Raw genomic sequence first — 26,446 nt, forward strand, 5'->3', positions numbered from 1 at the left:
TACCATTCAAGAACCCTTTCTACAAATGCATCATAACAAAGTGGTTCTTCGTACTAATCCAAAATTCCTTCCAAAAGTCATTTCACCATTTCATCTAAATCAATCTGTTGAGCTGCCCGTATTGTTCTCGCAGCCTTAAACAGTCGCAGAAAGAGCTCTACACACTTTAGATGTCAAGAGAGCATTACTGTACTACATTGAAAGGACACAAGTTTTTCGTAAGACAAAACAACTTTTTGTGTCTTTCTCACCGCCACATAAAGGCAATCCCATATCAAAATCAGGGATCGCTAGGTGGATTGTTAAATGTATACAAATATGTTATCAAAAAGCCAAGCGTACATTAACAATCCCACCAAAAGCCCATTCTACCAGGAAGATAGGGGCTTCAATGGCATTCTTAGGGAACATTCCCCTAGATGATATATGCAAAGCAGCTACATGGTCTACACCGCACAAATTCACAAAGCACTACTGTGTAGATGTGCAAACTAAACAAAAAGCAACAGTGGTCCAAGCTGTACTAAAAACTCTGTTTCAAACAACTGCAACAGATACTGGTGGTCGCCGCTAGGTGTGGGTACTGCTATACAATCTGTGCATAGTGTGCAATCTGCAGCTCATATGCCTCAAACAGAAAATGCTACTTACCAGTATGCATCTGTTCTTGGCATGTAGAGCCGCAGAGTTGCACACGCCCACCCGCCTCCCCGGCTACCTTTATCTGTATTATCTTACTTAGATACATATCACATGGACAACACTATCTCTTATACAGCTCCATCACTTCCCTAATGGCGACAAACAATCTTGGGATGGAGCCGATGCCCATGCGCAGTAGGATCCAAAGGAGGAGTCACCTATCCCCGTGACTTCCAAAGACTTTTCTACAACAAAACAAACTGCAAACATCCGGGCCCAACACTAGGTGGCAATCTATGCATAGTGTGCAACTCTGCAGCTCTACATGCCAAGAACAGATGCATACTGGTAAGTAGTATTTTCCTTTCAGTTACTTTTCAGATTACTTTGTAGGTTACTTTTCAGATACTGTTGGTAATTAGTGTGATATGCCTAGATATCACACAGACATCTCATGAAAAAAAGGTAAGTAATTCACTTTTAGTACATATGCAGTTTTTCAGTGTCCCATACAAACCAACTCCACACTTGAAACAATTTTCAAGGAAAGGGTCAATGTATTCCTATGGAGAAAAATGGAGTTAGCTGTTTGCAGGTAAATACTTATTTGTGGGAGTTGGTATTCTGGGGTTAGAACCAGGGTTTCCCCAGGGTCGAGGATGCACTCTCAGAACACCCTCAGCTGCACTATGACGGCCGGGTACAGAGTCCTGAGGCCCAATGTTATACAATGGGGGATAGGGGGCCTCCGGTTGATGGCTGCTCACAAGTAGGGCACCAGGTTGTAATGCTCCTGGTGTTAGGCTCAGGGAAAATGAAATCCAAATAAGCACCCAAAGTACACCAGCAGCGGCGCAGAGGCTGCTGGGTGCAGGGTGCTGTTTTGGCATTGGATGCCCTGTTTTCAAAGGGGATTCTCCGGTTGCAACAAAGACTGTAGGCTCGGGGACGAAGATCTCTTGGAGGTGGCCACCAGCTAGAGAGGTAAGTGGGGATGCGGGGACACAGGCGGTTAGGCCACCCAAGGCCATGGGATGTCGGGTGCAGGGGTGTCTTTAGGTGTTGGGTTTTCTTACCAGCTCCGGTTTTGGTCATGGAGGTCCTCTAGAAAGAGACAGCAGGTGTCATTTGGAGTGCTGAGGCAGGTCAGAGATCACCAGATCTCCGGCCAGGGTCACCATGGGGACCTTGTGGTGTTGAGCCACTCTAACTTGGGCCAGAGGCATCAGGTGCAGACTCAATGTTTTGGCTGAGGCCAGAGTCTGTTGGTGATCCAATCTGGTGCTTACGGGAGACAGTCTTTTGTTTGCAAGGCAGGGCAGGTCCTACTGGTTCTTGAGACTGCCAACTGCAGGATCACTAGGATTTGGCTGTTGCAGGTTCGAGGTGGGAACAGGCCGGTAGGGCTGGGGCCAAGACAGTAGGCATTCTCCTCCCTCTTAGCTTCAGCACAGCTTCTTCGTCCTTCTTTTCTTCTTGGTCGGTTCTTGTCTGAGGAGGCCCTTAAATACTAGATTTAGGGACGTTACAGGTAAGTAAAGGTTGGGACCAATGACTCCCTTCTTTGGGGTGGGTACACCCTGTATTATGCCACCCTCAAGTGGGAGGGGGCCATATGCCTCTGTTTGGCTGGGTCCCCCATCCGCAAGATAGCAGGATTGAGAGTTGTGCTTCACTTCGCCTCCCCCACCTGAGCGGTAGGGTTGGCAAAGGGGGGCACACCTCCCTTCCTCACTTGGTTTTCCCGCCGATTCTCCCGCCCAGAGTGGGGGTCAGAACTGGTGGAGGCCAGTTGCTAGAAGCAGCAAAGGCCTGAGGTAGCTCACAAAGGCCTTTGGAGGTTTCCCTTTGTGGACCCTGCTCATCCTGGGTGAGGAGGCTTGGCACCTCATCTCAGGATGTGCATTGTTTCAGACCCCCAAGAGCAGCAGTCTCTCGACCTAGGGAGTCCAGAAACATGTCTGGTGGTGGCAGCTGGTGAGCAGCCACTCAGCCAGGACAATGTTAGGTTGTTTTTCAGGGGCATCTCTAAGATTCCCTCTGTGTGCATTTTTCATTAAATCTCACACTAGCATCAGTGTGGGTTTAATGTGCTGAGAAGTTTGATACCAAACTTCCCACTTTTCAGTATTGCCATTATGTTACTGTAGAGTTCGTAATGACAAACTCCCACTACCGTGTACTCTCAATGGCATTTCTGTACTTAGTGTCCAAGAACTGGCTTAGACACTGTAGGGGTTCAGGGCTCATGCACCTGTACCCTCAGCACTGGTATAGTGCACCCAGCTAGAGGGTTGTCTTACCTTTGCCAGGGCAGTGGGATGCTGGCTTGGCACACAGGGATGTATGCCATGCCAACACTTTACTTTGTTCTGCACTAAAACACTCTGCCTGCAAAATCAGTGTGTGTAAAGGTACAGGGCCTCTAAGGGTGGCATGATAAGTACTGCAGCCCTTAGAGACCTTGCCTGGCAACAGTACCTTTGGAACCTAGGGTACCATTTACAAGGGACTGACCCGTGGCCAAAGAGTACCAATTGGGTTTTGTCTCAATGTAGTTTAGGTAAAGAGCATAGGCCCTGGGTACCTGATTGGCAGGAGCCCAGGGCACACTCAAAAGTACATCAGCAGTTTGGCAAAAAGTGGGGGCAACCATGCAAAAAGAGGGCACTTTCTTACAATCATGCTCTGCAGTAAGATCTTGTGCACATTGGCCAAAAAGCAGCCTCCTGAAGGACTGTGAGCTCATTTTCCAGGGTCTAAGCTGCTACCACTGCTTTGGCACACGGAGTTCCTGTCCTGGACATCTGCCATGCAAGTCACTTAACTTGTGTAGCACTCTTTCTGGTAGAGGCTCAAACCACAGATTACTTACCTTTTGAGTAATGAGGACATTCTATTGATGCTAACTGGCTAATAATGTGACACTGTCTAAAAGTCTTTTAGGGAAATAACAAAACACAGTGCCGGACAGTCTGGATTAATGAAAACAAATGCACACCTAGTATAATTAATTGCTAGGCTGACAAACCTTTTGTGATTAATCACTTGTATTTTATGAAAAAGATTTTTTGAAGAAATTTTTTGGCATCAAGGGATACACACCACATTTACAGAAGTTCACAAGTGCATTGAAAAAACCAAATACAATAAATTAAGTCAAAACATACACATATAACAATTGTGATTACAAAAAAACAACTGTGCAATGCCTCAAGGAATTACGTTTTACTGAGGCACCAATCCTGGATGAAAATGAACAAGTGGACAAGCAGAATAAAACACTAGCCTACTCGTTTCCACCACCACTAGATACGTATTATAATTTCACATATGGTGCAAAAGAATAGGAACACAAGAAACTATACAGAAGTGTAGAATTTGTGCAAGTTATATTCCTATTATGCCCTGTTATTTCAGTATCTGGGTGGAGCAGGACGCCGACGCGTTTCGAACCCGTTAAGTAGGTTGGGGGTTCTCCTCAGGACAAGGATTGGGGGGTCGTTGTTGCTGTAAATTTAAAAAAATGGTATCAATGGAGTGCTGACTAACACCTCACCGAAACTAAAACACTGTAAAGAAACATGCGAGTACCTTATGCTTGAAATATCAGGATACTCCCTGTGGGTGAGATGATATAAACCCTAGTTAGTCTCTGTTGCTTGTAAGACAATATGGGCCTCCATATGATCAAAGGAAAGTTTATGGGCACGTACCTTGATGATTAAAACACTAAAGAGTGTATGGGGTGCCGATGCGCATAAAATCAATAGTTGTGAAGATGTGCCTGGGGAAAGTAAACAACACTACACGTCACTAACCCCACTTCTAACGCCCCAGTTTGCTTCTACACACGTAGCTTATATCAAGCAAAAGGGTGAAATTGACTCCTACCTCGTTCGGCAGAATTTCGTGATTATGCACGAACCCAAGCGGCAGCCGCCGCGGCAGTTCGGCAACTGTGGGATCAAAGGGGAGCAGTATTTAGAAAAGGACCGGGAAAACGTTCACTCGCTCTTTACAAACATTGTTAAGAGAGGACTTACGTTTTGAACGATTCAATCGAGTTGGACATCGGACACCCAAGCGGCGAGAAACTGGCAACGCGAGTGAATAGGGGGCGTGTCCGAGTCTTTTTAACGCGTGATGCGTTAGCAGCGGTATGATGGGACATGTAGTCCGCTAGTATACACGCGCCCACAGAAACGATTGGAAAACTCTTTGATAAGGGTTATGGAAAAAGGGGCAGCTAGAGCGGTGTATGTGGAGTTAGATATCACATCGTGATGCCATGGACTGTGGCAATCTAGTGCATATATGATCATGTTGGCGGAGACCAACCCGGACACCCTTGCAAAGGGATATGACGAGTACATAGGTACATAGGGTAATGAGGATGTTCTTTTTATTAGACACATGAGCGGCAAACAGCAAGAGCAGACAATCGCTGCAGGCAGGCTATCTAGAGATTACTCAGTTCATTAAGGTCATTCAGTCCCACCATGGCGGTGTTGAACCTCAAAATGAGGTAAGCCTCTTTCTGAGCAAGGCGAGCATCTGGGTCCCCGCCTGCTCCCGGGGTGTTCTTGATGTTCGCTAGGATTGTCCATTTCAGATCATTGGATGAATGTTCCTATCGCAAAAAGTGGGATACCAAGGGCGCTGTCAAGACTTAATTGTTTATCCTCGATCTGTGCTGGATAATGCGTTGGCGCACCTCTTGTGTTGTTTTGCCAATGTAGACCTTTCCACAGGGGCATGTAATGGCATATACTGCGTACTTGGTCTTGCAGTTTGTGAAGTTATTATGGCGCCAGAATTTTTGACCATCCATGAAGAGGGTTCCTTCTGTCGTCAGATTGCACACTGAACATGTCCCACATTTGCGATGGCCCGTTATAGGGCCCATATTGAAGAGGGTTCCTTGTGTTTCTTTTTTTGCGACACCTCTTGTGGACGAGATCTGTTGTCCGATGCTTCTGTTTTTTTTAAGAGCGAACAGAGGTTTGCCAATGTGGGGTAAGATTTCTTCAATCAGATGCCAATTACTGCGAATTATTTTCTGTACTGGGTTGGTGTGGGGACCGAAGGTAGAGACACAGACCATTCTCTCAACATTGGATTTTTCTCGTTTTTGCAGAAGATGTTCCCGGGGTGTCCATCTTGCCCTCTTCATCGATTGTTTCAGAAGTTTGGCTGGACAGCCTCGTGCCCTCAGCTTATTGGTCAGAGCGTCTCCGTGAATGGTAAAGTCTTCTGTTCTCGAGCAGTTCCGTCTTACCCGTAGGTATTGGCCATATGGGAGGTTGTTCTTCAGGCTTTTGGGATGGAAACTTGCGTAGTGTAACGCATTATTCCTATCGGTTTTTTTCTGGAAGAGTGTGGACTTCAGGCCTTCTGGTGTGGATTTGATCTCCACGTCAAGGAACGGCATGGATCTGCAGTCATATGCCAGACTGAATTTTATGTCTGGACTGCGGTTATTCAGCCACTGGTGGAACTCCTCAAGGGACTCTGATGTGCCATTCCAGATGCACCACACATCATCTATATACCTGAGCCACTGCCCAATGTGTGCTCCATACGGATTGTTGTTATAGACAAATCTCTCTTCATATTGCGCCATGTACAGTATGGCCATTTCTGGGGCGAAGGGACACCCCATCGCCGATCCCTTTATCTGTAGGAACATTTCGTCCTCGAATACGAAAAAGTTCTTTTTGAGGGCGAGAGGTGCCAGATTGACGATGAGTTCAGTGGGCACTCTGTGCGGGCGAGGTCTTGAATTGAGATACAGTTCTATCACGTCAACTCCATCCTGCTGTGGAATTTGGGTGTATAGAGAGGACACATCCATTGTGACTAAAAGTTGGGTGTTTGGATCGAACTCAACTCCCTCAACTTTAGTTAGAAAATCCATGGTGTCTCGGAGAAAGGATAGGACTTTGATGGTAAACAAACATCCACAAACTTCGAAATTGGCTCCAGCACAGAGTCACAACCCGATACTATCGGGCGGCCCGGTGGGGCACTAGGATCTTTATGCACTTTTGGAAGGAAGTACAAATGTGGGGTGCGTGGAAAACGTTTTACAAGAAACTCTGCTTCTTTAGGGCCAATGATCCCATTGTCTCTTGCATCTTTGACAATCCGTGAGATTTCATGGGTGATCTCAGCTGTAGGGTCCTGTGTGATGAGGCGATACCAGTTGGTGTTATACACGTGTTTCCTTCCTTCGGCTTTGTAGAGGTCTTTAGACCAGAGGACCACTGCGCCTCCTTTGTCCGCTGGTCTGATCACTGCTTCTTGCTGATTCTTCAGGGATGTTATAGCCTGTCTCTGATCCTTGGAAAGATTATTAGGTATGAATCTTCTTTTCTTTTCCAGCTGATTCAGGGAAGATAACACTTTCTGCTCGAAGGTGACAATATTCTTTGCCATGTTGTTATTTGGCGGGCAAAAAAGAGATTTGTTTCTTAAACCAGATACCTCCATTTGTGGTTCATAGGTAGAGTCTTTGAAGAACCATCTGAGGCGTATTTTTCGAAAAAATTCGATCACCTCCAATTTGACTTTAGTAAAGTCGATGTGCGCGCCTGGTACAAATGAATGTCCCAACTGCAATAGTTCCTCTTCTGCCTTGGTCAGGATTTTATTGGAGATATTGATAATGGAGGAATCTTTTAAGACTTGTAATTCCGCTTGCGCGTTGACATTTCCCATTGCGGTGGTTTGAATTTGCTCCGCTGCTGTGGTTGGCCCTGCCCTAAAAAAGGCCTCTTCTGTTGGCCCCTGTTAGATGATCCTTCGCCCGGGTCAGATTCCGCGGACGAGTCGGAGGATGAAGTTTCGGAAAATGTTAAAAATCTTTTTTTGGATCTTCCTGGGTACGAGTTGAGATATCTAGTGGACTCGGAGCGGGTATAGAAATCCTCTTTCAAGTATGGGTACACAACTTCTAGATTGAACGCCTTTTTATCTTTCTCAAACTTCGTTGTTTTGAAGTTTATTGTATTGTCTTTAAATGTTGTGATCTCCTTTTCTATCTTTTCAAGAAGAAGTTTGGCCTCCGACTCCGTATGATTGTCCTTGATGTTCTGGAGTTGCTCTTCAATCTCCTCAATTTCTTTTTTGCAGATTCTGTGGGCTGTCTCAATGGTGTGGACCATGAGATCTCTACTGCATTTCGTGCTAATGCAACTGAACCCTTTCTTGTAAACTGGGTCGTCAGTGAAGAGGACGGGTACGTTCTTTATCTGTAGACCCCACGGTATTGTGCCAGCTCTTAAATTTGCAAGCAGGAACTGGCCATGAAGTTCTGTTCTGATGTGCTTTTTTTGAAGTCTGAGAAGCTTGTCTGCTACGTTTTGCTGCTTAGCCGTGCCACTCAATGTGAATGTGGTGAACAGTGTTGAGTCAGCGAGGAGTTTCTCAATGTGTTCCTCACTAAAAGAAAGTGTGTCCTTATCTGCCATTTATTTTCCTAAACGGAATACACTTAATGTGTTTTTTTGTCTGCAGTCAAGCGACTTGAAGCCTTACGGGTAACGACCCGTTCAAAGACGCAGAGAGAAGAGGGAAAGGCTGGGTCCTGTCTCTGACCGGCTTGGACCACTCTTATGGAACAAACAAAACACAGTGCCGGACAGTCTGGATTAATGAAAACAAATGCACACCTAGTATAATTAATTGCTAGGCTGACAAACCTTTTGTGATTAATCACTTGTATTTTATGAAAAAGATTTTTTGAAGAAATTTTTTGGCATCAAGGGATACACACCACATTTACAGAAGTTCACAAGTGCATTGAAAAAAACGAATACAATACATTAAGTCAAAACATACACATATAACAATTGTGATTACAAAAAAACAACTGTGCAATGCCTCAAGGAATTACGTTTTACTGAGGCACCAATCCTGGATGAAAATGAACAAGTGGACAAGCAGAATAAAACACTAGCCTACTCGTTTCCACCACCACTAGATACGTATTATAATTTCACATATGGTGCAAAAGAATAGGAACACAAGAAACTATACAGAAGTGTAGAATTTGTGCAAGTTATATTCCTATTATGCCCTGTTATTTCAGTATCTGGGTGGAGCAGGACGCCGACGCGTTTCGAACCCGTTAAGTAGGTTGGGGGTTCTCCTCAGGACAAGGATTGGGGGGTCGTTGTTGCTGTAAATTTAAAAAAATGGTATCAATGGAGTGCTGACTAACACCTCACCGAAACTAAAACACTGTAAAGAAACATGCGAGTACCTTATGCTTGAAATATCAGGATACTCCCTGTGGGTGAGATGATATAAACCCTAGTTGGTCTCTGTTGCTTATAAGACAATATGGGCCTCCATATGATCAAAGGAAAGTTTATGGGCACGTACCTTGATGATTAAAACACTAAAGAGTGTATGGGGTGCCGATGCGCATAAAATCAATAGTTGTGAAGATGTGCCTGGGGAAAGTAAACAACACTACACGTCACTAACCCCACTTCTAACGCCCCAGTTTGCTTCTACACACGTAGCTTATATCAAGCAAAAGGGTGAAATTGACTCCTACCTCGTTCGGCAGAATTTCGTGATTATGCACGAACCCAAGCGGCAGCCGCCGCGGCAGTTCGGCAACTGTGGGATCAAAGGGGAGCAGTATTTAGAAAAGTCTTTTAGGGCTGCTATGATCTCAGACTGCTTTTGTAAGGTTACCATGCTACTCCCACCTCAACAGCAGGGGGTGATTCAAGCCTGTGAAACTCGGAAACACCCTAACAGTGGAGAACCTAAGTTACAGGTAAGTTATTTTATTCCCAACTCCTACTCTTGAACTATGTTAGTTTGATGCACTTTGTATCTTTCAGCAGGTTGGACACTGGAGTTCTGCTACATGGCTACCAGACAGGTCTTTTGGTATGGTGGCTACTTAAGACTTAATACCTTAACTTAGCTTGCATTACTACAAATTCCACCACAGCATCTCTTGGCCTCATCGAAACCTGTCCAGTCCTTGACTATTGTATGCATCTATCCTATGCCCTACCATTTCAGTAGATTCTGTACTAGCCTCATTTAGCTCTTACACTTTCCAGAGGTCTTCTCTCTCCCAGCGTTCTTCTTGATGGCTAATGTTACAATCTGTCTTCTTTGCAGGGCAACTTGAGTCAGCAGCAGCTTTCATCCAATACGTTTGTTCGTGCCCTGATGACATCAGTGTGCCACTCTGCGATAGTTTGTAAGTGACCAGCAATTTCTTGGGGTTTGGGGGGGAGTGAACAGCATTGTGAAGTTCACATTTAACAGTTTGTTGAAAGAAAAAAACGAAAAAAAAACGAAAAAAAGAAAAACTTCCTATGAAACATAGTAGTTGTCCAATTATTAGTGGTCTATGTAAGCAGGTTGGCTAATCCTGCATGGAGTGTCACGAAGTATTTCTTTCAACTTCTACCAAACCAAAAAAAAATTGGTCAGAAAATAATAGCTAAACACACAATGTGATCTCTTAATTGGATACTGGTGCAGTTGTTGATTATTTGGTAGTGTCCTGTATATAGGAAATGGTAACTTGCTGCACTTCCTGAATTGTAAATTTTAGGGCAGAATACAGTCTGTATGCCTATAGGAAACTGGGTTTTGCAGCATAAATCCTTTTCTGGTTTCCCATGCTGTGCATTTTTTGCCATCTAGTGGTTGGGTAGGGAATATTCCTTTTTTTTTTTGGCTTGGGGCATCGTCAACCACCATTTGGTGCTAGGTCCATCCTTAGTGTGACGTCAGACGGCGCCCTGGAAGTTCTTGTGCGTGGTAGTCCTCTTCAGATTCTTTTTTTCTACCGTTTGGTCTGGAAGCAACGGGAGACACTCCGAAGATTTGGATGAAATCCCCGATAGAATCCAACGTCAAAATCCTTGAAGGGGATACCAAGAAGAGGCGTACAGCGGACAGCGGAGAAAGCGACTAAAGACACAGAAGACAGACAAGGTAAGAAACCCTCAAATGTCCGAAACCAAGGACCAGAAAAAAAAGGTGCTAAAGGCAGCCCAGGCGTTGAAGAAAATGGCGACTGAGGGTCAGCCGCAACCAAGAGAACCCCACGGATCCCTGCCCAGGGATACAGACGAGGGAAGGTCATCTAAATCAACGAAGGCAGGTGCCGAACGAGAGGCCACAGAGGGACCACCACGCCCAAGAACAGGATCTGTTCAGCCTCAGATGCCGAAAGGGCCCTCGAGGCGGAGTAAAAGACGCCTCGAAGCAGAAATGCAAATTGAACAGTTGATGAACAGAATGCAGAACAATGTCATACATTCACCCCAGTACAGAGATCTGGGCCTAAATCCATCGTGTTTTTGCTCACCATGCCATTCCAGTTTGGACCCAGCCATATGCAAATCAGTCTTGACCCCGCGCCCAATGGGAACAGTCCAGCCAGAACTGCCAGCCCAGGTCCTCCTTGGACTGGAAACAAGCATCCTAGGTCCGGTTTTGGCTCAAGAAATATTGAAATGGGCCAATTCAATGACAATCAGCTGTAAGAAAGTGTCCTCTTTTTGCATGGTTGCCCCCACTTTTTGCCAAACTGTTAATGTACTTTGACTGAGTGTGCACTGAGTTCCTGCCAACCAGGTACCCAGGGCCTAGGCTATTTCTCTAAACTGCATTGATACAAAACCCAATTGGCACTCTTTGACCACATGTCAGTCACTTGTAAATGGTTGTGGGAAAGTGCCCTCTTTCTGCATGGTTGCCCCCACTTTTTGCTGATGTGCTTTAACTGAGTGTGCCCTCGGCTCCTGCTAATCAAGTACCCAGGGCCTATGTTCTTTCCCTAAAACTGCATTGAAGCCTAAACCCAATTGGCATCTCTGGCTACAGGTCAGCCCCTGGTAAATGGCACCACAGGTACCCAAGGCACTGTGACAAGAGAAGGCCTCTAAGGGCTGCAACACTTATTGTGCCACCCTTAGAGGTCCTGTACCTTGACACACTCACACAGCCTTTGCAAGCTGCGTGTTTTGGTGCAGAACAAAGTGAATAGTCGACATAGCACACATCTGTGTGCGCCATGCCTACAACCCACTGCCCTGGCCTAGATCAGTCATCTGGCAAAGTCCCTGAGTCTGCACCCGACGCCCACAGCCCGAGTTTGAGTGGCCCAACACCAAGAGTTCTCCCTGGCGATCCTGACCCGAGATCCGGTGACCCCTGACCTGCTTCCAGCCGACGCTTGCAGCCTGAAAACAGAAGGTTCCCCCCAACCATGACCAGGAGCTGGTAAGAAGATCCGACCCTAAAAGGCACCCCTGCACCCAACCTCTCCAAGTGGTGGTTGCACCCAGAAGACCTTCATCCCTGAGCTGGCAGTGTGTTTGTAAACCCGAGACTCCCCATTGAAAGCTAAAGGGTGCCCGATGCCAAAACAGCACTCTGCACCAGGCTGCCTCAGTGCTGCAGAGGGTGCACCATTTGCCCTGAGCTGAAGTCCAGGAGCTTTGCTCCCACAACCCAGTGGCCTGCTCGTAAGCAACCACCAACCAGAGTCCCCCTATCCCCCATTGGCTAAAATTTGGCCTCAGCACTCTGCGCTTGGCCCCCTAGTGCAGCCGAGGGTGTAACAGTAGTGCATCCTTGACCCTGGGGGACCCCTGAGCCTAACCCCAGAAACCCAACTCCCACAACGGAATACTTACCTTTGAACCGATAACCCTATGTTCGAGGCATGTGAGCTGTAGATCACATGCTGAGCAAAGCCGGCCATCTAGTATTGGGTCCAGATGTTTGCTCTTTGTTTTTGTTCGAAGAAGTCTTTTCTAGTCACAAGGTAGGTGACTCCTCCTTTCGGTGATAGAGCGCATTGGCATCTACTCCATTGTTAGGTTGTTTTTTTCCGCCATCGGGTTCAGACGTAAGTTTCTGCGCTCCGGTTCGGCACCGTTTCTCAGGTTCCCTTTCGCGCGCAATCCCCTACCCTCAACTGTATTGTTTCTCGGTCGCGTTTCCCATTCTCTGTGTATCATTTACAATCAAACATCTTCGATAAGAAAACTCATGGAGAGCCGTTGGACCTACCCGCGCCAGGCTCGCTAGCAGTCGATGGAACGGACTCCATTCAAGCTCTGTCCCGGGTGTCGTGCCAAGTTTCCACGCACCGACCTGCATGAAGTGTGCAGTCTGTCCCTGGAACACAACGAGAAAGACTGCGATGCGTGCCAGTCATTTCGATCAAAGAAGACGCTTCGCGACTGTCTTGCTCGATGTCGCGAGATGCAACACCAAGCTGCTCCATACCTTACATCTTCGGCGAATATTCCGACCGAGAAGAAACACACCCTCAAGGAGCCGAGGAAGAGGAACATATCTCTGTGTCCGTGGCTGATTCCAACATGGAAGAAGAGGAGCAAGTTACTCCGGGTCAGCGTACCGTGAGTACAGAAACCCTCTATGCCCCAACAACCAAAGACAAAAAAGGCTCCGGTCCTTCCTCTGCGTGCGGCCAAGGTCTGCACGAAGATAAATGTTTTCAGCACCCACTCCCGCGGGCCCGGTGTTGAAACACAAATAAAAGCTTTCCGGCTCGGGTCGGCCCCATGCCGAGCCAAAATCCTCTGCGCCGAAATCTAAGCACGTCTTGGTCCATGTTCCATCTTTGTCGAAGCCTAAATCTTCGGTACTGAAGAATTCGGAGCCGAAACTTTCGACGCTGAAAACTGCAAGTAAAGATAAAATGACTCCAACAAAAGAACCTCGGTCCGATGTTCCACCTTCGGATCCGAAACAAAAAGAACTAGTTATTAACCAAGATACTGTACATATTCATGCCAAATTGCCTGAAAAAATGGAATTGGCCAACAGGATGACCATCACATGTCCCTGCAGAAAAGGAATATGGGCACAAACCCTTCACCACCAATGTGTCACCTCCTTCCCCTACTAATCCTCAATTACTCATCACACCCACTCATTCGCCACCACCACTATCACCTGACCCACAGGATGAAGGGGATGGAGATGAGGATAGGCCACAAGATGTTGACCCATGGGAGGATTATGATACAGATCCACACACTGCCCCTGACTTATACCCGTCCAGGCCATCACCACCTGACGACAATATAGGCTACATTGAGCTTCTTAATAGAGCTGCTCATTACCATGGGGTGGAACTACATAAGGAAACTTTAGAGGAGGACTTCTTGTTTGAGACCTTAAGCTCCACTCAGAAAACTGCACATACACTACCAATGCTTAAAGGGATGCTAAAGCATGCAGATGAGGTTTATAAAGATCCTGTAAGGGCAAGAATCATCACGCCCAGGGTTGAGAAGAAATATAAGCCAGCACCTACGGATCCTGCCTACATCAAGAGTCAGTTGCCCTTAAACTCTCTTGTGGCTTCTAATGCACGCAAGAGAGCTAACTCACAGACCTCAGGTGAGGCCCCTCCTCCTGATAAGGAGTACAAGTTAATTGATGCATCTGGCAAAAGGGTAGCTTCACAAGCAGCTAATCACTGGTGCATTGCTAATGCTCAGGCTTTGCTAGCCAGATATGATAGGGCTCATTACGATGAGCTAGAAAAACCTATGCAATTTCTGCCTGAGGAGCATAAATATAAGGCAAATGATCTTATCCAGGAGAGCAAACTTGTCACCAATACCGCCAACAAGTGCACATTAGAAGCAGCAGACACTGCAGCGCACACAGTAAATACCAGCGTACTGCTACATAGACACGCATGGTTGAGAATTTCAGGTTTCAAACCTGAGGTACAGGCATCAATTCTCAATCAGCCTTTTGATAAGGAACACCTCTTTGGTCCAGCAGTTGACACCTCACTGGAAAAAATGAAGGACACTGAGGTCTCAAAGTCCATGGGGTCTTTACAGTTACCTGAGATTAGGGGTTCCTTTTGGCGCTCCTTTTAACAGGGTCGGCTCCAAAAATATTAACACAGAAAAGTTTTAGAGGAAAGAATGGTAAGGGAAGAAGCAGAGGCAACTCCACCCCCACTTCCCTTCAAATAACAAACAGTGACTTCCTTTCGCTAGCCTGGAACTTACAGACACTCCCCCAAACATTCTTCCAAGCTCACACAGGAACATCATACCCTTCTAAAAAAAAGAAGTTCTCTCTCTGTTGGAGAAAGGAGTGATAGAACCAGTCCCATTAAAACATCAAGGGACCGGGTATACTCCCTGTACTTCTTAATTCCCCAAAAGGACGGCTCTCCGGCCTATACTAGACGTCAGAGAAATAAATCCATACATTCAGTCAGACCACTGTCACATGGTCACTTTCCAGCAAGTGCTCCCACTCCTTCAACAAGGTGACTTTCTATCCTCTCTGGAATTAAAGGACGCCTATTTCCATATACCAATACATCCTGTTCAGTGCAAATACCTCAGGTAGTAGTAGCAGGACAGCACTATCCGGTCAAGGTGCTCCTATTCAGAATAACTACCGCACCCAGAGATTTCACCAAGTGCTTGGCAGTAGTCTCAGCTCATCTTCGAAGACAACACATTCATGTCTTCCCGTATCTGGATGACTGGCTCATAAAAACCAGCTCACAAGAAAGCTGTCTCTGTCACACTCACAAAACATTGCAGTTGCTCCACCATTCACAGTGAACCTGTCCAAGTCCCATCTAAAGCCATCCAACACACAGGCGTATTTAGGAGCCACAATAGATGCACAAAAAGCTTTGCCCTACCCCAATCCGGTCAGAATTGCAATATGCTGACTCTACCCTGCCAGTTTCAGCCTCAACAATCATTGCCAGCTCGAGTGTTCATGCAGTTACTAGGGATGATGGCGTCTTACATACCAATTGTTCCTTATGCAAGACTTCATATGCGTCCCCTTCAAGAGTGCTTAGCACGTCCGTGGAACCAGGGTCAGGATCTGTTATCAGATCTAGTGTTGGACGGCCACACCCATCGCTCTCTGCAATACACAAAATGTTTCAAAAGGGTGGCCCCTCATCGACCCAGTTTCACAGATAGTGCTAACAGCAGACACATCACTCACTGGTTGGGGAGCTCATCTCCACACGCATACAATTTAAGGCATATGGAGCCTGCAGGAAAAGCAGCTTCACGTAAATCATCAAGAGCTGCTAGCGATTTTTCTAGCTCTCAAAGCGTTTCAAGTTCATCTAGTAGGCAAAGCTGTCCTGATCCGTACAGACAACATGACGGCAATGTACTACATTCAAAAACAGAAGGGAACACACTCTCTCCAGCTGTCACAACTAGTACAGACCATCTGGAGATGGGCCATACGTCACAAAATGTTTCTCCTTGCTGAACACCTTCCAGGAGTAAACCATCTGATTGCAGATCTGCTCAGTCATCCAAGACAACAGATCCACAAATGGGAACTCCAACCTCAAGTTCTCCTCTCATTCTTCCAAATGTGGGGTTTCTTGGACATAAATCTGATCAGCACAAACCTAAACGCAAAATGTCCAAGTTTTGCATCCAGGCATCCACACCCATTGTCCAAGGGCAATGCACTATGGATGATAAACAACTATTTATCGCTTTTGCTCCACCACATAAAGGCAATCCTATATCAAAATCAGGCATTGCAAGATGGATAGTCCAAGTGCATTCAAATATGCTATGCAAAAAGAACACCAACAATTCCCCCCTAGAGCACACTCAATACGCAAGCTAGGGGCTTCTATTGCATTCTTAGTAAATATACACATAGATGATATCTGCAAAGCTGCAACATGGTCTACACCTCACACATTCACAAAACACTATTGTGTAGATGTGTTAGCAAGACAACAAGCTAGTGTGGGCCAAGCAGTGTTACGTACTCTATTTCAGACTACTGCAACAGCTACAGGTTAGCCACCGCTTCGGGACATAACTGCTTTATAGTCTATGCACAGCATGTGATCTACAGGTCACATGCCTCGAATGCTACTTACCCTGTATGCATCTGTTCTTGGCATGTAGAGCTGCAGTCACATGTGCCCACCCGCCTCCATGGGTACCTGTCCCTGTTGCAGTTACATTTTACTTGGATACATAGATATATGGATATCTCTTACTAACTCCATTATCACCCTCTGCGGCAAACAATCTAACAATGGAGTCGATGCCCATGCGCACTATCACCGAAAGGAGGAGTCACCTACCTCGTGACTGGAAAAGACTTCTTCGAACAAAAACAAAGTGCAAACAGCCGGACCCAACACTAGATCACAGGCTATGCACAGCATATGACTCTACAGGTCTACGTGCCAAGAACAGATGCATACTGGGTAAGTAGCATTTTCCTACTCTCCATAGGATAACATTGACTGTTTTTTTGTGAAAAGTTTCTAAGTGTGGAGTTGGAAAATCTAAGAAACCCTTTAAAGCTGTAACTAAATAACAAAAACGCTATTACTTACCTGTTTATAGGAAATATCCAAGTGCAGTGTCCAGGTATACTGCACTGTGTAAGAAAAGTAATCTGTAAAGTAATCTACTTGACATTCTACTGAAAAGCCAATACAAAGTATATGTACAGTATATCAAAAGCATTACATTACTAGTAGCTCTACTGTAATAAAATCAAAGGGCATATACAATTGCAATTTAAACTGTTTACAAACTGCATTACTGCTGTAAAGTATTTATTGCGTACCTGTGCCAGGCTTGCTTGGTTCTTGAAAATAAAATAACTAAATATTTTCATACAAAACCAATTGGTCTGAAGGTCAGTCTTTGAGTGTGTGATATCATTTGCGGATTGTGTACAACAAATGCTTAACACTACCCTCTGATACAGACTTACTGCTCGACCACACTACCACAAATAGAGAGTAAGGTGCTATCTACTTATACCTCTGCCTGCCTTTGGGGTTCCACTGTTCTCTGTCCACACTATACGCCACTTTGGTATAGTATATACAGAGCCAGCTTCCTACACCCTTCTCCTAAGTCTTCTACTCAAAAAGACTTTGCTAGACTTGTAGGCTCAGCTACAGCCTCACCACCTTCCATTGGGACTACACAACATGAAAACTATCCAGACAAAAGTTAGAAATGCGGTGTCTTGTGGGAGGGTCTGCTCTAATGGTAAAATCCAGCACCTGCTGGCAGCTGTACTAAATACAGCTAGGTATCCACCCAATTGGTGAATGCTGCTCTACACAAGAATCCCCAAATCATGAACGGCACCCAGATTCAGAGATCTCTTTGGAACCATATATGGTGTGACTGTGTTATGTAAATGATCTCAGCATAAACAAAATCAGAAATTGAATTAGGAAAACTAAGTTTCATGTACAAAACATCTGGGGTTTTTAAAATGTATCCTGGCATGTAGCTATTATTTTACAGAACTGGGGGCCAGATGTAGGACGGCTATTACTGGTCGGTAACGGCCGAAATTAACGAATTTCGTCCGTTACCGACCGGTAATAGGCTTTTGTTATGTAAGGGGCCAATTTACAGATTCGGTAAATACCGAATCGGTATTTACCAATTCGGTATTTACCGCATCGGTAAATGACATGTAGGAAGCACTTTAAACAGTGCTCATGTGCTTTAAGGATTCGTTATTTACCACCAACTATCGGTAAATACCAATTCGGTAATTACCGAATCTTAACGATTTGGTAATTTTTACCGATTTTTTATCTACATAGCAATTACCGATTCGAAAATACCGAATCAGTAAAATTCGGTAGTTTCGAATCGGTAATTTACAATTACCTACATCTAGCCCTTAGTCCATTAAAAAGAGTTCTTTGAGGTTGCAAGATTAATTGACCACTGTTCAGACATTTTAAGATAATGTTTATATTTCTTGTTGATTGTTTAGACCTAGTTACCTAATTCTGTATGGTACAAATCAAGCTGACTTTGGTGCTTCACACATGCGTGGTGAATAAACAAACTTCCTTCTTTCAGTTGAGAATCCGTACCGGGTGGACATTACTGTGATTAGGAGCCGAGCCAAGCTTCTTCAGAAGTACTTCAGCGACGAACAGAAAGATTTACAAGCCCTGTACGCCTTACAAGCCCTAGTCTGCAAACTTGGTCAGCCCCCAAGTAAGGACGTTCAGCTATTGACCAGTGTGATTAAATTGCATTTAGTCTTGTCCCTTCCGTCAAATGATTGTCTTCTATAGGACTATACAACCAGATGTCCTTGCTTACAGTTGCTATGCTTCTTTCGTGGACCTCTTCACATTTTTTCCTTCACCTGTTTCCTGGGGGTGGGTAATGGGAGAATATATATAAGATTTTTTGATAGACCTATGAGAAGATTCCCGTTAATTTGTATTTTTAATGCATATGATCGGAGTGTTTTCTAGTCCCCGGCTCCTTTAGTTCTTTGCCTTTTAAATTTGTGGTTTAAAGTTCTCAAATCTAAAAGAGCCTGAAGGTTGTTCTTCAATTACTTTAAGAATTCCTTTTCCATGGTGTTTCACCATTGTCTTCAGTTTACGTTTGGCGCAGGTATATTTCCATTTGTTGTCTAGCATTGTAACTTTTACAAAATAAGATCAAAAATGTTGTGTATTGTGGCGTTAGCTCTAGAAGCTATCCCTTTAATGCCTTCTTTTTTCATGGTGTCTTGGTGATTTCAGTTTGGACTGATCCACAAGACTATCTCAATACCAGCTTTACATTCCTGCATGAGAGGCCAATAAATGACCATTTTGTACCAGTTTATTACATTGGCCTTGCAGGAGGCATTGAACAATTGGGTGTTAAATTCTTTCTTGGGTGAATTAACTCCCTGGCCGTGGCGATAATTCTGCCGCGCCGCTAGGGGGCAGGGGGGCCGCGCGGCGCCGCCATGCTCGTGACAGAACCACTCCGTCACGAGCCGCGGTGGCGCTGTGCTTGTGACGGAATGGTTCCGTCATGGCCCCGCCCGCTCAATAGAACACGCCGCGCAGGGGCGAAGTCAGTGCCACCGCGGCCGGGCCGTGATGGAACCATTCCGTCACCAGCACAGCCCCACCGTGGCTCGTGACGGAATGGTTCCGTCACGAGCGCGCAAGGGGTTAAGATATTTTTAATATGCTCATTCAGAAATTTACCCATTCATAGGTTCTCATAACAATGAGTGTTTTGTATCACAGATAAAAGTAGGCACTGTATCACCTGCCTCTCCAGTCCTTGCACTCAGTAACACCATGCTTGTCTTTCTGTAGATCTTCTACGAATGTTCTTTGATGCTTTGTATGATGAGGACATCATTAAGGAGGAAGCCTTCTTCAAATGGGAGTCTAGCATGGACCCAGCTGAGCAACAGGGCAAAGGCGTAGCACTCAAGTCCGTCACTGTTTTTTTCATGTGGTTGCGAGAAGCAGAAGACGAGTCGGACAATAACTGAAACTGGCGCTCGGTCATTGGGGCGGAGTCACCGCACTTTGACATTTTTTTCACTTGACTGATTTGCATTACGAAGAATGAAATAAAACTTTCTCCAACCCCCACTGGAAATTCATGAGAGAGAAAATACACAATCCTGCGTTTATGGAGGTGTGGAGTAGACTTGACCACATTAGAATGGTGTTGGATTGTCAACGCCCCCCTCTATTTTCAACACTTCATTTTGTTTTTGTTCTCTTTTTTCTTTTTTGTGTTCTGTTTTGAAAGCCTGAGTACTTGAGGAGTGCGGGAATGTAAAGACTCAATTCAGGCCCACTCACCTATGGCAACTCGGATTAATTTCTGAAGCGCTCTGCACACCACAGAAATGCTATAAAAACCGGCCAAGGACAAGCCCATAAGCCTGATAGACTGTCTCCAAAAAATGTACACAAAGCAAATCTTGCGCAAATTAAATGACTGAATACTAGAGAATGATATACTCTCGTCCTGCCAGGCGGGTTTAAGACTAAAGGCCAGCACAATTGGCCATGTCTTTAGACTCTCATGTTTAACCTGGAAATACGTGAATCTGAAACTTGGGCACATATATGTTGCTTTCATTGATTTGAAAGCAGCGTTTGATTAAAATCCAAGAAATCTCCGATGAGAAACTCTGAGCAAGCAGGGTGTACCTGCAGAGATTTTATTGCAAATCTCAAGGCTTCAAGACAATAATTTCACTAAGGTACGATAGGGTTCGGGGAGGAACGTACAGAGGACATCCCTATTAAAAGGGGAGTTAGACAGGGATTTGTCTTGGCCCCAACCCTGTTTTTATTGTATGTGAACGACTTGGTCCATCATTTGCAAAAATGGCCACATGATTCCCCAAAGTTTGGAGGAACCACCTTTGCGCCCTAATGTTTCTCAGACACCTTGGGGGACTACAAAACCTCCTTGATAGTTTCAGCAATTATTGCAATGAATGAATGAATGAATGAGGGGTTTCTTGTAACGCGCACACTTAGCCCCGTGGGCGTCAAGGCAAACTAAGGACTTCGAAATAAATCCTTCTAAGACCAAATCGATGGCCATCAGAGCACACAAAAATTAAAAAAAACACGATAGCATTGGATAGGGTATCATTAGAAGGTGTTGCCAATTTTACCTATCTCGGTGTGACACTTGATTCAAAAGTGTCTTGGAAACCTCACATAAATAAAGCCAAGGCAATTTTATTACAAAATTCTATCCCTATTGTCAGGAAACAGTCCTCTACAGAGTCAAAGGCCATTACTCCAGCTTTTGAGGTTTATAAGTACAGGGCCCAATCTACAGCACTTTACAGATCAATTATGGGGTGGAGGAGATTTTAATTCTTTAACAACAGGGTTATACAAAATCATGAGGATGCTCACATCACTTCCCCAAAATACCCCACTGATTCCCTTATTTTATGATATTGGCATGAAAAGATGGGAGCATCTGGCCACATTAATATCTTTGTTTTATTGGGTTAGAATATGGACTACTAAAGAATTAAAACCATATATGCAAGCATTAAGAGAATTATCGCGACTTGATACTAATCTAACGTTCCCTTGGTTTACCCATGTGCAAAACTGTTTTTTAAAGTTGGGCCTGTCCAGGTTTTGGGCATATCCCCACTTACTGGCGCAAGATTTAAAGACTGAGTTAAAGCATAGCTACTGGGATTCTGTTATGCACAAGGGCACTTTAGATTGTACCTCAGGGAGACTCACTATGCAATTTCTGTCTCACAAATTGTCCCAGAGTTTCGAACCATTTCTGGATGAAATTGAACCACAGTTAGCTAAATCTCTCTATCTGAGATTTCGATAGGAGACACTCCATATCAACTCTTTCACAGCTAAATGGTCTAACTCACAAGTTGTGGGAAAGGAATCCAAATGTACCTTGTGTTTGTTGGACGCAAGTGAGGATATTGCACATATTTTAGTTTTTTGCCTTGTTTATTTAAAACTGAGAATGAAATGGAAGCATATCTAGGCTCTAAGAATTTTAAAAACCGATAGCTCAAGGTACTTGTTGCAAGTTATTCAAGGAAGAAGAGAGGGCTAACGTTTTAAAAATCTTTGAATTACAAATGCAATCTACATCTGTGTACTGTATCTGATTTTAGACTATATTTCCAAAACGAATACATTCTGTAAAGTCTTTTTATTATAACTAAATCCATCTTGTTGTAGCAGGATGGTAATATTTTAGTGCCTAACGAATATACTACTCTAATTATGACCTCAATTGTGAAAAACTAATTAACCACTTTGGCTGGATTACTCAAGGATGTTTTAAGAAAAGGTGCAGTGTGTATCCAAATGTACTCAATGTGATTACATAAGTGGAAAATTTCTTAGATAAAACAGCAATCTTTATTTTGTGTATTATCGGCAAATGAATTCTGTTTTTAAGAATTTTATCATTTATTAATTGTACAGGATTTATTTTTAATGGTGTGTTCTTTTATGATTCTTTGAATCGAAAAAAAGATAAAATGACTGACTATTATTATATATATATAGATATGATGACAACATTTTGTTTGGTTTGGGGTTTGGACCTCATTAATTATTCTTTTCCTGAAGGGGTTTGTATAGCTAAAGATGAGGTTCAAACCTTGTTATGGATTATTCAAAAACTTTTTTTAAATCAAAACTTAATAAAATGTTGAATTGGAGCAGAACTTTCAGCGGCCGTACAAAGTTCCTGCTATGTTGGTGGGATTTCTTTGAACAGTTCTGTAAATAAATGAAAGGGCGGGGGGTATATATTTTTTCTTCTCCAGATTTTGCTAATATTATGCTCCATGTTTTACTGCAATTTGCATTAAGAGAACCAATCATTTAGCTGCCTCTACATGTCTTCTGCAAGGGAGCGCCAAAGTGGTTTCTTTGCTCCCAACACGTTTATGGAGATGCTTATAATTATTAAATCCAAAGAACCAAGGATCTACTGCTGTTCTAGTGAAATCTGTAAATACTTTTTTGCTTTCTTTATTAGGTATTTAATTGACGATTCAAAACTAAAAGCATCTTTTCACCTAAACTGGAAATAAAAGAACATTGCAATATAATGTGACTCTGCTGTGCAGGATCCAGATGTTGGCAGGATGACTAATGGGAATTGGACTTTCTCTCATATTAGTTAAAGTGGGTGGTGGGTGATTATGTAGAAAATAAACTACATTCAGTCGTTGAATGAATGGGGAAAGTAGGAAGACTACATTACAGAATGCTAACTGGGAGTTCATATCATTGCACATCCTTAAAACGTGTGGCAAGTAACATACAACATTGCATTTAGTCAAAGCGGATATCATTTTAAATGAAATAGTGGTACTCAAACTAATCCTAAACACCCTGGTACTTAAAGTGTAAGGTATGGGTTCAACCAAGGTTGAGACCCCACTACAGTTTGAAGCAAACAAGGGCTTTGAGTACGCACAACTTACTGTAAATTTGTTATGAATGTCAGTATAAAAAAGTCTCCATAAGATTTGGTTGAGTCCAGTAATAACATGTTCGAGGCATATGAGCTGCAGATTACACACTGTGCATAGATGCCCACCTAGTGTTGGGCCTGGATGTTTGCAGTTTGTTTTTGTTCTAGAAAGTCTTTGGAAGTCACAGGATAGGTGACTCCTCCTTTGGATCATACTGCGCATGGGCATCGGCTCCATCCCCAGATTGTTTTTTTCCGCCACTGGGCTCGGATGTGTTTCCAGCGCTCCGTGTTGGAACCGATTTCCTTCGGCGCGCAATGCTCGTCAGCTTCGACTGTATTGTTTCGAACGCGTTTCCAGCCGACGCTACTCTTCAACTCCGTAGTCTTTGATTCCGGTCGTCAACGAAGGCCTTCAAGCCTACCTAGACCTCAACTTCCAGCTCATGGAAAGGACGCCATTTAAAAAATTTCCTCTATGTAGGTCGAAGTTTCCTCACACAGACCTACATGAGGTGTGTAACCTTTGCCTCTCACAGGAGCACGAGGCCAAAGACTGTTCCGCTTTTGCCTCTTTCTGCTCCAAGAAGACGATCCGGGACCGAAGAGCTAGGAGAACAATGGCTCCCTCATCAGCTCCAATTCCAGACGACATCTTCCAAGAGGGGCGTCGACATCCCAGAACAACAGCATGGCGTTGACAGCAACTCTGAGGCCGAAGATTCCGAAGTCGAGGACATCACTCCAGCACAAAGTGTCGTAAGTAAGAACGTCGACCCCCGACCCTTCCTCGACACATTCAAAAAAAGATTTGGTCACTCCCTCGCCTTTGGGTTCGGGTGCACACCAAGACACTGCTTCCAATGCCTTGCCTTCGTGCTCGGCTAAGAAGCCCACTAAGCCTTCAGGCGACTCGGGCCAGAGTCAGCCTACCCACGGTGCCGGCGCACATCTACCGGCACCGAAAAAGATACCATCGTCTGCCTCCACGACGGCATCGAAAGGGTCCAAACACTGGTCGACTAACTCTTAGTTAAAAAAAACGACCACTGGACACACCTACACCTGCTCCTCATCCAAAGAAGAAGGACATTGCTACCTCTCCTCTAAGGATTCCTTCTCCTCCTCCTCTCTCTCTCCTCCTCCACATATACCATCACCGCCTCCTCCCTTACTGATCTTTTGACTGGGTAAGAGTGGTCTGCTTAATTCAGACACTCTGTTCATCACCACCCCCTTTTCTGAATCATTTTTGTCCACCATAAGCGTGGAAGGGTATACTCAGATGTGAGTCCCTAGCTCATTGCACCATCAGAAAACAGTATAAGAATTGGCTTGGTAGTTTGGTCTACCCTGTTCCCATGATGCACTGGGCCAGGGTCAGACTAATTTGCATATAGCCAAGTTCTGAGCTGGGATGGTGCAGTGAGCTAAAAAACGGTGATGGATCAAGCCCTGATCTTTGGACTGGGTAAGAGTGGTCTGCTTAATTCAGACACTCTGTTCATCACCACCCCCTTTTCTGAATCATCCTCCCCTACCACAGCACCCCCCTATACCTATTCCCATAGCAGATGATGACAACAGGGATGATAGCTCTGATGACACAGGGGGTGGTGCAGATAGTGAGCCCCCACCTCAATCAATTCCTCTGGGCTCACCTGACCCTTGGAATGATTATAACACTCCAGATGTCCATAACGTCCCTCAAGAAGACACATATATCCCACTAGGCCTTACCCACCAGAAGACACTATGGGATTTAATCAACTAGTACACAGGGCTGCATAATACCATGGGGCTGACCTACATACTGACCCTGTAGAAGAAGACTTCCTAATGGATATCTTTGACAACCCACAAAGGTCCGCATCAATTTTACCCATGCTTAAGGAAGTTATTAAGCATGCTCCAGAAGTCTTTAAAGACCCATTTAGTACTCGTGTCATCAACCCACGAATAGAGAGAAAATATATAGCTGCCCCTTTAGATCCAGCATATATTAAAGGCCCAGCACCATTAAACTCTCTTGTGGTGTCTAATGCACGCAAAAGAACTAATTCACAAACATCAGGTGAAGCTCCTCCACCAGATAAAGAGTCTAAGCTCCTTGACGCATCCGGTAAAAGAACTGCGTCTCAGGCAGCAAACATGTGGCGTATTGCCAATACACAGGCATTATTGGCAAGATACGACAGGGCAATTTATGATGAATTAGAATCATTAATGCAGCACCTCCCCGATAAGTATAAAAACAGGGCAAATGAGCTTATACAAGAGGGTAAAAATATCACAAACACCTCTATTCGTTGTGCACTAGATGCAGCAGACACTGCCTCCAGAGCAATTAATACCAGTGTTCTGTTGCGTAGACACGCATGGCTACGCATTTCAGGGTTCACACCTGAAGTCCAAAGTGCCATACTTAACCAGCCCTTTGATGAGCGACACTTATTCGGACCTAATGTGGACGTATCCCTGGAAAAGATGAAAAAGTATACCGATACAGCCAAATCTATGGGAGCCTTGCAGTCGCAGGCTCCCAGACACACATTTCGCTGCTCATCTTACAGGGGCGCCACCAGGGAATACTCTTCAGACACACCCTCTACTTCTTACAAAGCCCCCACACAATCCACCTATAGTAGGGGCTACCAAAGAGGCGGTTACAGAGGTAACAACAATAAGGGCAGAGGTAAAAACAACAGCTCCCACTCTGCCTCCACCCCTGCCCAATGACTTCCCTCCCCCCGCCGCATTCCACTCCTGTCGGGGGAAGGCTACAACAATACATGCCAGCCTGGGAAAACATCACATCAGACAGGTGGGTGCTTCAAATAATTCAGTCAGGTTACTGTCTCAAACTAACATCTACCCCCCCCCCCCCAAACATACCACCCAAACAACATCCACTGTCACAAGAACATTTGATACTGCTCAGACAAGAGGTTATATCCCTCCTGCAGAAAAATGCAATAGAAATA

The 26,446-nt window shown here is 44.7% G+C and overlaps 1 protein-coding gene across 1 annotated transcript in view; it reads left to right on the top strand.

Annotated features, from left to right (window-relative positions):
• LOC147665934 (eukaryotic translation initiation factor 4 gamma 1-like) overlaps nt 1-23,094 on the top strand; it is a 152,832-nt gene extending 129,738 nt beyond the window's left edge. Inside the window, exons 14-16 of the mRNA XM_086949400.1 lie at nt 9,796-9,877; nt 18,561-18,701; nt 19,817-23,094. Of these exons, the coding sequence (XP_086805526.1) occupies nt 9,796-9,877; nt 18,561-18,701; nt 19,817-19,998 (405 nt within the window). The 3' untranslated portion in view covers nt 19,999-23,094. The remainder of the gene's footprint in view (nt 1-9,795; nt 9,878-18,560; nt 18,702-19,816) is intronic.
• The last annotated feature ends 3,352 nt before the right edge of the window (nt 23,095-26,446 follow it).

This window comes from Lissotriton vulgaris, unplaced genomic scaffold (genome assembly GCF_964263255.1).
Source record: "Lissotriton vulgaris unplaced genomic scaffold, aLisVul1.2 SCAFFOLD_3690, whole genome shotgun sequence".
Classification (NCBI taxonomy): domain Eukaryota; kingdom Metazoa; phylum Chordata; class Amphibia; order Caudata; family Salamandridae; genus Lissotriton; species Lissotriton vulgaris.